At 35.9% G+C, this 12,231-nt stretch overlaps 1 protein-coding gene across 2 annotated transcripts in view; it reads right to left on the bottom strand.

The window, feature by feature from the left end:
- The window catches only part of PPARG (peroxisome proliferator activated receptor gamma), a 69,367-nt gene that overhangs the window by 11,837 nt on the left and 45,299 nt on the right, over positions 1 to 12,231 (bottom strand). For both annotated transcript variants that reach the window (XM_026724294.2, XM_087923926.1), the window contains exons 3-5: positions 11,270 to 11,439; positions 9,912 to 10,050; positions 1,964 to 2,163 (exon numbers count right to left, since the gene is read on the bottom strand). In XM_026724294.2, the coding sequence (XP_026580079.1) occupies positions 1,964 to 2,163; positions 9,912 to 10,050; positions 11,270 to 11,439 (509 nt within the window). The remainder of the gene's footprint in view (positions 1 to 1,963; positions 2,164 to 9,911; positions 10,051 to 11,269; positions 11,440 to 12,231) is intronic.

The following is a 12,231-nucleotide window of genomic DNA, read 5'->3' on the forward strand; positions in this document are numbered from 1 at the left end:
GAGAACCAGTTGTTGGGATTTTTGAATTCCACCCCTAATAAGGGGTATTGCATATCACCTATTGAACACCCTTCCCCCTGGGAACAGGCAGGCCCTCACACTTTTAGCCATGCAGAAAGCTGTAAAGGGCTGGCTTCCCTCCCCCCCGCCCCCGGGTGATGGGATAGAGCAAGATTGGAACTCAAGGTCTGAACAGAGTGATGGATTGGAGATGGTAGGTCAGGTACCTGATATATTTTTTTATTGTTTGTGATTTTATTATTATTGTGAGCTGCCCAGAGTTGTTTTACAAGATGGGTGGTCATATAGGGCTAACACACAATAAAATAAACCTTGTTTCATTATCTACAGTTGTTAGGCTGGAATGGAACCTCTGCAAATAACGGGCTACATCTACACATAGCCCACCATGTATGAAGATAGTATATCTATAAACCACACATAGATCCTGTAAAACTATTTGGAAGTAGCAGTCCATCCTTTTCTCAATATATCAACTATAGATAGTGCGAACACGTTCATGTCTTACAGAATAGCACATTTGGTTATATACGGCCAAATGCTGAACATCTTGTGAGGACTTTCCAATATTCTATTTCAGAGGGGCATTTTGCAAAGTGACCACTCTTGTGTTTTCTGGATATAATTGTGTCTTCTCCTTTAGAAAAACAAACTAAGATTTTTTTCAATGCATTTCTGTCAAAGATTTCTTTCATTTGAAGAGCAGCATCAACTGGAAAAGCCAAGCCAATTACATATCACCTTAACTCCTGTTCCAGAGGAAATGCTCCAAAAACAATTTGGCAGTACGGTACTTCCTTGGGAGTTGCAGAGCAGGTAGTGACTTACTGGCAAAAACTTCTGCCTTGTTCTCTCCCCCTTGACCTAGCTGTTAAGGTCTCCTTGTCCTTCCTGCTCACCCCTATCTTCCACCATCAATCAGTTCAAGAAGAAAAGGAAGAGGGCACCTGTAAGATGCTGTGAAAATGCAGCTTATGATTGACAGGAAGATGCAAAGCTAGTGACCTTCTGAGATACTGAGGCTGAAGGATCATATGAATGAACTAATATCTGTATCGCAAGTCAGAAAACATACTGTTAGAGACAAGAGGACATATGCAAGGTCATAACCTAGCATCAAGGAAGTACAAGAGTTCTTTCTGACCAAGGCAATTTTATTCAAATGAGAACAAAAATAAGCTTGCTCAGATCTAATGCACGCTTGCAATAAAGGATGTAAACAAGGATTTTCATGAGCATAGAACTAGTAAAGTTACAATGAATTGTTAAACAGGCAGAGTATAAGAAAGTAAAGTAAATACTGGAAGGAAGAACTGAACACTTGACATTTGTTGACAACTGAAAATAAAAAGATCAGTGGGACTAGATGGGTTAGCTTTAAAACAATAAAAAAGTGAATTTGCTGTTCTTCTAACACAGAGTTTCACAATCTTGAACAATCTTAAGATATATCGATTTCAATTATTACAACTCTCCAACAGGCATGCTGGCTGGGGAATTCTGGGAGTTGAATCTACATATTTATTGTCATGGGTGAGAAACCTTAGCAAAAGGATGTGGCTGGTCCTTAAATTATCCTCTCTACCAGGGAACTAAAAATGTCCAGGCTAATGCCAAGAAAGGGATTGAACTGTAGCCCAACATAGATGGTTTAAGAGATACAGTAGCTCCATTGGATAATTTAGGTGATTACCAATGGAAAAAGGAATGACTATTCAGGAAGACAAGTTGTGTTGACCTTCACATACTTGTAAGGGATTCAAATATTTTATTATATTTTTTTCCAAATAATGTTTACTTATCCCATCCCATTTCCTGTGTTTCAGCTTGGGCTTGAAATATATTAAGTACCAAACGTATTTTAAAAAACACACAATATGCTCCATTAGAGTGGTAGACCTTTTGCTCTAAGAAGAAAAAACAACAACTGGATGGAACTTACTGATTGGTCTGTTGTCTTTCCTGTCAAGATTGCCCTTGCCTTGGCTTTGGTCAGGGGGAAAGACTTTATGTAGGAATCATAGAGCAGCTTGGCCAGGGCTCGCAGATCAGCAGACTCAGGGTTCAGCTGGTCGATGTCACTTGAAATCTCTGCCAAGAGTTTCTCCTTCTCAGCTTGTGGCATTCGCCCAAACCTAATAGCTGAAAGGAAAACGGCAACAGTAATAAACTGTACCTAACAGATCTCCATTCTGTTGTAGTTGCATTTTCCCTCCACCACCTTTTACAACTTTACAGGATGGATTTCTTCTATGAAAACAGGGCATTGAAAATAATGAGGGAAAATTATCAGCTCATAAAATGTACCAACAATAAAGAGGGAACAAGGACATCCTAGTTTGGTGGCACTAAACTTTGACTCTGACAGTCTCTTTGGTCAGCTTATTTAGGACATTTGGACAAGCCAAGAGACGCTGGTGGCGTTTTGATCAGAGGTGGTATTCAGCAGGTTCTGAACAGTTGTGGAGAACCAATAGTGGAAATTTTGAGTAGTTCAGAGAACCGGCAAATACCACTTCTGACTGGCCCCGCCCCCATCTATTCTCTGCCTCCCGAGTCCCAGCTAATTGGCTGGGTCTTCTTTTGTTGCCCTGCACAGGAGAACAGAGCTGGAAAGCAAGTTAGTGGGGTAGGGAGGAATTGGGATTTTGCAGTAACCTTCCCCCTGGAGTGGGGAGGGAATGTAGATTTTACAGTATCCTTCCCCTTCCATGCCCACCAAGCCACGCCCACAGAACCGGTAGTAAAAACTTTTGAATCCCACCAATGGTTTTCCCAGCAGGCCACTGATCCCACCAAACCACTGATGTCCAGCTCACTATAGCAAATGTAATATTTCAAATGTCTTCACCCATTATCCATTGCCCATTACCATTGTTAGGAAAAAAAAGAAAACCAGCATATCCCTAGAGTGTAGAAGTGTATAGAGTGAATTTAATTACTTTCTTTTTACCTCTCTATTTCTTTCAATGAAAATCATGGAAAAAAAAATGCATGTTTGCTTTGAATTCTAACTGCAATATGTTTCCTGTCAGTGGAAAAGCTATGCATGTGTTTGGTCAGCTCTGTATCACCATCACTAGTGATCAATCATTGTTAAATCACCTCCTTTCTTCTCTTTGAGAAAAATGTCTTTCCACACTTCCTAGTACAATCCATGTTGTATAAAGACTCTGCATTTGAATAAAAAGAGTAGCTACCTAGACTGATCTTCTACTGGAAGAATAGCTTTAGGCATGTTCATAGTGTTGGTTAATGTAGGCTAAACATTCTAACGTATATCTATTTAACTATAAGGCTATTTTTCTTTTCTATGCTGAAGGCATAAATAATTTGAAGGGATAAAAAGTTTAACCTGATAGAATTTCACTGCTTTCAAAGGAAGTTTCATAGATTAAAACATATTGACATGTAATATTAGGAGTTAAGAATTATCTGTATGTGTGTTTGTCTTCATATATCTGTTTTGTCTATGTTTGTGTAATACGCTGCAATCAGTTTTTCTGTATAGAACTGAAAATATTCTATCATCACAAAGATAAAAGTTCTTCAGTTTCAAGCAGAACATTTTACTCCATTCCTTTATTAGCCAAATGTTAAAAGCATGAAAGAAAGTTCAAAATTGCCAAAGCACCAAATAAGTGTACTAAATTGTTATGTTTTAGGAATTAGTGGTTTTATGTGATGTAGCGATTATTATACTGGTCTAGAAACCAGCAGATTATGAGTTCTACGACTTCTTCGGGTATGAAAACCAGCTAGGTGATTTTGGGCCAGTCTCTCTGAACTCAACCCAATTCACAGCATTCTTTTTGGGAACAAAAGGAGGCAGGAGAATTAGGTATGCTTGTTGCCTTAATAAAATAACAGGATAAAAATACAAATATAATTAAAAAATAAAGAGATAAAAAGGAAGGATAAAAATCTAACAAGTTCTTCAAAGAAGGCAAGAGTCAAAGCTTCCACAGTGATCTTTTGTGTAGAAAATTCACATGGATAAATGGTTCTCTATTTAGGATTGTTCATTTAATGATGATCTAAAGCAAGGGTCCCCAAACTTGACAACTTTAGGCTGGCTGGAGAATTCTGGGAGTTGAAGTCCACAAGTCTTAAAGTTGCCAAGTTTGGAGATCTCTGTTCTAAAGTTACATTGGCTTTGTAAAAAGTGACTTAAGACCTGAGCTTCCTACTGTTAGACCACCCCTGAGGTGATGTGACTGCCATTCTGACACTTACATTTACAGCTGGTTATAGTGTAAAGTGATCAAATGCTCGCGATTTATGGGTTTTTTTTTTTTGCTGATACCTGGCCAAAAAAAAAAAAAGGCCATTGGGGAAGCTGGATTCGCTTAACAACCGCATGATTGTCCACTGTGATTTGCTTAATGCCCATCGTAAAAATTGTAAAATTGCAGCTGACTCAATTTACAGCCAAAAAAACAGAAATTTCGGTCTCAATTGTGATCATAAGGTGATAACTCATTTTGTAATGAAAATAATTCTAACAATATCCATGTATTTAGAAACTGGGGCAAAGGGTCCAAATTGCTCATGTTTAAAAATGCATGTAGTAGAGTGGAAACAAATCCAAAGGAAAGATGTTTGACGGTAATATATGAATTAGAATGAAATGGATTATTCTTTGCAAGATCAAAGAGTCCTATGGAGGGAGACAGTATTATTTATAATCCTCATTTGTACAGCATGTTTCCGTGGATGCCAAGCTTTATAGCCCTTAACATGTTACACGGCCATATTTACCTACAATAAAATCAAGTAAAGCACACAGCATCTTTAACAATCTGAGAATTTCTAGATTAGTGCTATAAATCATAAATTCTGGAGGTCAACAAAAGCTGTACCTCCAAAACATGTGATTTTCTTCCGCATTTGTAGGTAGGAAGTATACACACTGGGAAAGGAATTGCCTAAAATAACTGATGGAACTGATGCAACAATCCAAACTCTTTGTTACTTTCAACATGTAAAGTAAAGTTGTTGTTTAACAACAGTTTAAGGAGTTTGGTGGTCCATGCAATACTAGGTTTGGAACTCACCCACAGCCCTAGATCAATATTACAGGTGGATTCTTGCTAAATGAGATAAACATTATGCATCCAAAATAGAATATCCACAGGACCTGAACTAAATATATATCTGTAGAAATATACTGATGCAAAAATCATCAATGAGTAAAATCCTGTTTAGCAGAATGACTATAGCAAAAGCACTTAAACTTGTATATCGCTTCATAGTGTTTTATAGTCTAAGCAGTTTACATGGTCTATGTTTTCTCTAAAAATGAATGTAAAAATATTAATTTTTCTCAGTAAGCAGCAGTCTCAGTCTTATGCAAATTCAGAAGGGCCTTAATTGTTTTACTGGGAGGCGGTCTGATTTTTAAGATCTGATATCTATCTTTTGCTAAATAAATCTGTTCGTGAGAATTATTTCTCACATTGATAAAAGCGCTGAGAGTTATCAACACAGGAAATGCCTACTGTCCCATCTTCACAAGAGAGAATTATTTCTTTTTTACATCAACAAAACAGGAGGAAACAGACAAGACTCTTGCTGCTGAATTGCTAATGTAGACTATAGACATCTTATCTAAAGTAGGGCACTTGCTTGAATTCTTGTGTTATAACTTTCTAATAAATTCTAATAAAAATACTATTAATTATTGCTCTTAGATTCTTGTTCCTTGAATTAATTCTTTCCAGTCAAGGGTGCAAAGAGGAATGTTTGACAGTGTTTGTGATTAGTCTTTTCCAATTTCACTCCAACTGCCTTTAGCTATTCTTGGTTGGAAATTAATTGGAAATCAATCCAATATTTCTGGGGAAAAGAAGGCTACGCAAAGCTATGTTAAACTAATTCATAGAATTATTGAGGATGGATCACTTATGGTGTGGAATCTGATACTTCAAAAAGCTCAGGTCACTGAATATAGATGTATATTAGAGCCCCGTGTATTTCTATCCTCTCTTGAGAAATCCCATACATTTCATTATTCTTCCATAATAGATAATACATACTGTTCAGAATGAGCTTAACTAGCAAAGTGTGTGAGTCCATATGAGGTTCTATAAAAATATTTTCACAGCAATATTTTTGCCTTTAAAATAACATCAGATTTGAGAAAATAGTTCTCATAACTATTTATTTGTTGGTAATAAAAAACAAGTTAAGAGTTTCTTCTGGCGTCAGGAAACTAAATTTTATACTGAGAAAATAAAAACCACAGAGAAGATATTTTCCCAGTAATGTTTGCAATTCTTTAGTTTTTCTAATTACATAAGACTCTGTTATGACATTCTATTCCTGTTTTCATTTGGCTTTGCCAGGAGAGAGAACACAATCTTCACTAGAATTCATTCTCTCAAGAATTATAACATTAAATATTTTCTCATAAATTTATAGCATGAACTTAAATGGTCTTTAAATTGTCCCATATCATACATTCATCTCCTAAATCTATCAAGCTCATTCTTACAAGCTGCGTAAGGGCCAAACATATGTTGTACTCAAATATATTCTTTTAAAAGTCAATGGGGACTCCTTTAAGGAAATAGAAGAATAAATGTACAGCCCAGAAAAACTAGGCAAGATTTTATAACTGAAGAAGACTGACCAATGAATATGTCAAAAACCTGAGCAAGAAGGAAATAGAAATAGAGTTTTTTCCTGATTTTTTTGCTCATTAAAAATTACAAGTATAAAAGTTGACCTTGAGGAACATGAAATGTAATATGGGGGGAAAAAAGGAAATGTACCTCTTCACTCTTTTGTGGCAATTTACAACCATGCTATTTTTTTTGTTCTGTTCTGTTTTGTTGGCATCCCCTTCTCTCCCTACTGACTGGAATCATTTAATGAGTGTACTAATATCACAATGCTTTGGAGTAAATGAGATCTGCTTTTATCAGCCTGCCAATGAGGATACATGAAACAACATTAACTTCCCTTAGCAGAAATACTTCTCTACATTGTCAAGGCTTCCAGCAGAATAGGTCTGCTACAGACCCTGTCTGCTATGCAATTCTGGCAGGCAGGGTCAAGGAGAAGAGCCATTTCCTCTGTAGCTCTGACATGTGGAACACTGTAGGCGAGAACTGTTCCCATTCTTTTGGCCTCCCACTAGGATATGAAAACTTGATTTTGCCAGTTGGCTTGGAACCACAAGGGAGACACTGGAGGTGATTGATGGGATCAGAAGACCTTATCTCCATCCTATCTGTCTCCTTGGTTCTAGTTTTTTGCATAGTTTTAAAACTTTTAATTCCCTTTCTATGTTCTATTAGCCACCCAGAATATACCCTATTAGAAAGATGGACGGCATATAACTTTTAATAAATAAGTAACAGCAAATAAACTACTTCATGAACTCTTATAACAAGATCAAATTCAGATAGTTCAAACCCGGACCACGTAATTTTGAGACTACTTGCCGAAGAATGTTATCGCAAGTGCTTTCAACTTATAGTCATTGCAATCACATTGCAAAGCATAATTCTGCTCTTGTGGAAAACCAATATACAGACATCAGATTTTTTTTTCTTTCCTCAGATTGGGTGAAATGGCATTAGACTGTAACGTTCTTCCTCTGAGAATGGCACCAACTATAAGCCCATGAAACTGTAGGACTTAAGTAGGGGGTGGAAAGCTAAGCCAAGTAGCTGCTAACTCTAACTGAAGCAGAAATGTTGTGAAGATCATTTAGCTGTATTTCCTCTGGAATTGTACCATGAGTGGTTTCCCAATAGCAAGAATTCCAGTCTTGTCTTGTCTTCTGGTACTATGGATTTTATCATTCCCTCCTGCAATGAAGGTCCCTTCTGTTCTCTCCCCTGAACAATACTAGCCATTTGTACTGTTTTCTTCACTCTTTCAGCGACCATATACATGCATTGGCCAACTATCTAGGTTATTAATGAAGTGGCATAAAGATGCAGGAAAGACTATGGGGGTAATGGTTGTATAGAAATGCCATTCATCTCTTTATCTCTCAACTCCTTGGAAGAAAAAAAAAATCTCATTCAGCCAAAAGCTAGCCACTTCATTAATAATTATACATGTGAAAGATAAAAGTCACAACCTTTTCATCTCACCACAGTTAAAATGAATTAATATTGCCCCAGACGTAACACAGAGGTGAAATAAGTTTCAGGAAGGAAGGAAGGAAGGAAGGAAGGAAGGAAGGAAGGAAGGAAGGAGAAAGAGAGAGAGAGAGAGAGAGAGAGAGAGAGAGAGAGAGAAAGAAAGAAAGAAAGAAAGAAAGAAAGAAAGAAAGAAAGAAAGAAAGAAAGAAAGAAAGAAAGAAAAAAAACATCTGATTTTGGAAGTGTTAATGTTATAGCACTGAATGATGTACTTAGTATATGATGAAAAACAAGGTGTGAGTCAGAAACAAAAAGGGCTTTCAGACTCACAGGCAGAAAAACCTATGATTATATAATGCCAATTAATAAAATGATATCTAAATAACCAAATGAGACAAGGCTAATAACACAATAAGATGTAGCAATGGAAGAATAGGTGCAGCGAAGTAGAATAAGCAATCCAAAGCTTTTCAAGCCAAATATTTACTGAACAACCTACTTAAGCCAAATATTCACTGTTTGAAAAAAACAAACCTACATAAAGCCTGTGCCTCAAGAGGATATTTATATTTTATTGTAACCTTCCTATTTTCCAAAAAGTATAGAATTCAGTGCTCAGGGCTGACCTAGAATACAAGCTCCCAACAATCAACAAACACATTACAGTATTGCCATGGAGTTTTATTTTATATGCAGATGGATATAAAATAACTTCATACGTTATCAATCACTTCATATGTTACTGATAATATCATATTCTACTGACACTTGAACAGTATTTCTCAATCTTGGCAACTTTTAAGATGTGTGCACTCCCAGAATTCCCCAGCCAGCCGTTGGAGTTGAAATCCACATATCTTAAAGTTACCAAGGTTGAGAAACACCGCACTAGAAGGATATTTCTTTCTAAAATATGGCTAGGATACCAAAAGGCATAGTGTGGTAGAGGAGAACATAAAATAATTTAGGGAAAACTAACAGTGATAGTTAATGGGAATACAAAGGTAGACAATGATTGTGTGCAACAGACATAGCAACCAAAAAGACCAGCTGATAATTGCAGATTTCTTCCAGCTGTTCTGCTGGGTGAACATGCTTCTTCATTCCAGCAAGATCATTTTGCTTAAGCTATCATATCAACCAGCACTCCAAGGATAATGATCCTTTGTCAGGACTGGAAGAGCTGTTGCTCGCATTCAGCAGCCCTAGTCCTGAGGTCGTAAGAAAATATTTTGCATGACTAGGAAGGATTCTCATGGTTTGTAGCCCCTGACATTACTAAACATCTTTCTATGGGCATTGCATTGAAGTGCCAAACTCCAAGGAGAGTATGTCTAGATCTTGCAATGCGTTCTCAGTATTTTCAGGCTGGTAGTCCATTTTAGGGGATTTTTTAACTTGGTTTGATTTGGAGGTTGGCAAGATAGGGTATGTAAGCAAAGGGATCCATGGATCATCCAGATTATATTAAAAAATATTTTTAATTACTCTTTTAGCATTTCATGACATGTCTATGTTTCTATGTGATATAATGGAAGTGAGATTATTAAAACATTTGAAATTGCACACATTTTCAGGCCACTGTTAAAGAGTAGTTATGTGTGCAGGTTGCACAGGATGTCACATTCTATAGAAAGAGCCTGCTGAACCCTGTTATAAACTGTGTATATTCAAAATGCACAGAGCCTCATAATTGCAGAAGAGGAGAAAGTTTTCATAGACAACAGATACAATCCATTCCCTTGACACATCATTACCAATCAACTAACCAGAAATTCGGATGCTTACCATTATGTGACATTCCAACGGCAAGACACTTTTGGAATCGGCAATATTGACATTTATTTCTACTTTTTTTATGAATGCGGCAGTTGAGATCACATCGATCATAGATTAATTTTAAACGGATTGTTCTGCGAAAGAAACCCTTCAATAAAAATAAAGGAACACAAAAAATATTAGCCTCATGGAATATCCCACCATATCAGATTTAATTTGAAAGACATGTATTTTTGGCTTGAAATATTTTCATTTTATTGTGGATTGATCACAATCTGTAATATTTTTTTAAATCTGATTTCTCGGTATGCATTCAGAACAAAGCAATATGGTGTGTGTGTGTGCTTTAAATATTGCATTAACATAAAAGGAACTCTTTTTAATTCCAGTGGAATTTACTTTATGGCAAGTTCATTGTAGCTTAGTTAAGATATCTGTAAGAGTTAAGTATACCAAATAGAATATTTGTGTGTGCATGCATATGGAATAATTTTCTACCTTCTTATTTATAATTCTGCAAAAAATACTTAATAAATTGTATTAAATTATCATTTCTGGGAAAGTGATGTGATTGTTTACAAGAGAAGTCTTTTTAATAAATTGCTTGATGTGACAAAATGTTAAGATTGAACATGCTTTGGGGGCGTCTACAATGACATAGCTCAAAGAGTTGTATTTATTTCACAAGCTTGGATGGAGTGTATCAGAAACATTTTCTTACTTTGTCTTACTTCCTGTTTGAAATATATTTGTCTTGTTAGAATATTCCACTTCAGCTTTTATCTGCCCCTTAGTATACCCTGACAGAGCAAGCACATTTACCAATTTAGCTTTTTTCTAACAATTCTAAAAATGTGATTTAACAACAGAAAGTTAGCTTTCTAACAATGCTAAAAATGTGATTTAACAACAGAAAGTTAGCTTTCTAACAATTCTAAAAATGTGATTTAAATCACATTCCTAGAATTGTTACAAAAAACCTCAATGTGCTTGCTCTCTCAGGGTATACTAAGGGGCAGATAAAAGCTGAAGTGCAATATCCCAACAAGACAAATATAAAACAAAACATACTTTAGAAAAGTAAGTTCCTTATTGTCATTTGACTGTTAGTTAAAACAGACAAGGACATTTTTAGTTAAAACTAACTCAGATGATGTTTTCGATTCTATTAATACAAAATAACAAGAACCAGCATGTTCTAACATATATTAGAAAAGAAATAAACTAGAAGTATATGACCCTCCTGAATTTGGTGAATTCAAAATTCTTATCTTTTACTATTGATATTACAGTAAAGGCTGATAGAATTTTAAAGAGATAATGAAACATTTTTTTTGAACGAATCATGCATTACTACAATTACATACCTTGCAACCTTCACATGCATGTACTCCATAATGGAACCCAGAAGCTTTGTCCCCACACACCCTGCATTCAATAGCCATGAGAGAACTAGAGGCTTCTTCATGAGGCTTATTATACATCTGAAGTTTTTCTGAGAAATATGGTGGAGACGGAGGTTCTACTTTAATTGCATCTGAATAAGAGGAAGATTTCAAAAGAAGAATTAACCAAATGCCTGATTATTACCAATTACCTCTACTTAGTATTATCAATCTGAATGCATTCAAGATTCAAATGTTTTTAAAAATATACAAGAGTTAGATATACATAGTTACTGAAGTCAGCGAATGGGAGTCTGAATTATTACCTAACCGTGCTTAATAGATATCTCAGGTATGAAGTCCCGAAAGACCTTAAACAATCCACTGACCATACTGTAACCTAATTCTCATGAATGAGCTTTAACCCCCAACCCCACCTCTATCCTTCCTTTAGTTTTCCCCAAATGAATTCTGAGTCCATTTTATATTTCTTCGTGTATCATATGCAGGACTTGTTTTATGCCACTCTAGTGTAAAAAGCCAAAGTAAAACATTGGTGGCCACAAATTACTATATATTACATTTCTAAAGCAGAATTTGAAATCCAATTCAAAACATAGTTTCAACTATAATAAACTCAGTATTTTCATTTTTTAAAATAATTTTTGTGAAGCAAACACTAAAAAGGCCAATGTCCAGGGAAAGGAGCTACAGGTTGTGATTTGTCCATATATCTTGCTGATACTTCTCAGGCTAGCTCCCTATCCTACAACACGGGAATAATATCCTTTAGAATTTCTATATACTATGAATATACTATATACTATATATACTATGAAACTATGAATAGGACTTTTCAAAATGAATAATTACATCTGTATAACTGCTACAGGTTGCTATAGAAAGTGCCATGAAATAATTGTCTAGCATGATAAACATATTGG

Source organism: Pseudonaja textilis, chromosome 2, assembly GCF_049901715.1.
Source record: "Pseudonaja textilis isolate UNSWEBS1 chromosome 2, rPseTex1.2, whole genome shotgun sequence".
NCBI classification, from domain to species: Eukaryota; Metazoa; Chordata; class Lepidosauria; order Squamata; family Elapidae; genus Pseudonaja; species Pseudonaja textilis.